We start from the raw sequence: 932 nt of genomic DNA, 5'->3' as shown, positions 1-932 counted from the left end.
AAGATGATCAACGAAAGTCACAAGATAAGGAAGAAGATGATCAACGAAAGTCACAAGATAAGGAAGAAGATGATCAACGAAAGTCACAAGATAAGATGGCGACTACAGCCTATTGCAGTGTTGGGGTCAGTACCCACGAAGAAGATGACTACGACCAGTCCCAGAAGAGAAATTCGCTTATTCGGCTTGAATCTTTCCGATCGGATTCGGTTCTTTTAAAACGGCACTCAGACTCGGAAGATTTCAATGATTCCATAAGTTCATCATCGAGTGAAAGTAGTTACAATCACCTATTACGCAAAATGCGAAAAGATAAGCGCCCTTATGGATATTTGAAGAATGATCTTAAATCATTCAGTGAGTGCTCCAATGCATTCCCGGTATTTTCTAAGCCACGAAAAAAACGAAAGAGTTATAAACAAGAAGGACCGTCACTAATAGGTTGGCAAAAAGAAGAATCCTCTAATAAGGAAGGATCAATGGATAGCTTTGGTATATATGATGTTTCAGAGACGAGTCTTATTCAGTACAGTAGTGAAACATCCGAAATTGAGCCACCATTGCCAGATAAATTGAATCATGAAAAAAATATAGTCCGAAAAGATAGCTTTCTTTCCGAGGCGAGTAATGATTCAGAAAAAAATAGAGTATTAAGAAGTAAAAATGCAAATGCCATGAATCCAACCGATTTTTGTGGGGTGTATGAGGTTGATAATCAAATGGATGCTGATTACCGTGCGGCTGATTCTGAAGAAGGAAGTTCTATTGACGATGAGATAGCTAGAGATTTTGTAAAATCATTTCATACAATCCTTTCAGAGATGGGACGTTCTACACATAATACAAGCGGACAACTATATTCCATGGGCTGTAGGAAGAAATATAGAATAAAAATGAACACCCGACCAATTGAGCAAGGGTTTAACAATACA

The 932-nt window shown here is 38.0% G+C and overlaps 1 protein-coding gene across 1 annotated transcript in view; it reads left to right on the top strand.

The window, feature by feature from the left end:
• Positions 1-7, top strand: part of LOC106680342 (formin-J) — a 2,103-nt gene extending 2,096 nt beyond the window's left edge. Inside the window, exon 2 of the mRNA XM_067046402.1 lies at positions 4-7. Coding sequence (XP_066902503.1) covers positions 4-7 — 4 coding nt within the window. The remainder of the gene's footprint in view (positions 1-3) is intronic.
• Positions 8-932: the final 925 nt, after the last annotated feature.

The sequence above is a fragment of the Halyomorpha halys genome, unplaced genomic scaffold (assembly GCF_000696795.3).
Source record: "Halyomorpha halys isolate HHAL.00 unplaced genomic scaffold, Hhal_1.1 Scaffold256.1, whole genome shotgun sequence".
Classification (NCBI taxonomy): domain Eukaryota; kingdom Metazoa; phylum Arthropoda; class Insecta; order Hemiptera; family Pentatomidae; genus Halyomorpha; species Halyomorpha halys.
The sequence above is the reverse complement of the archived record's forward strand: the minus strand, read 5'-3'. Positions and strand labels throughout refer to the sequence as shown.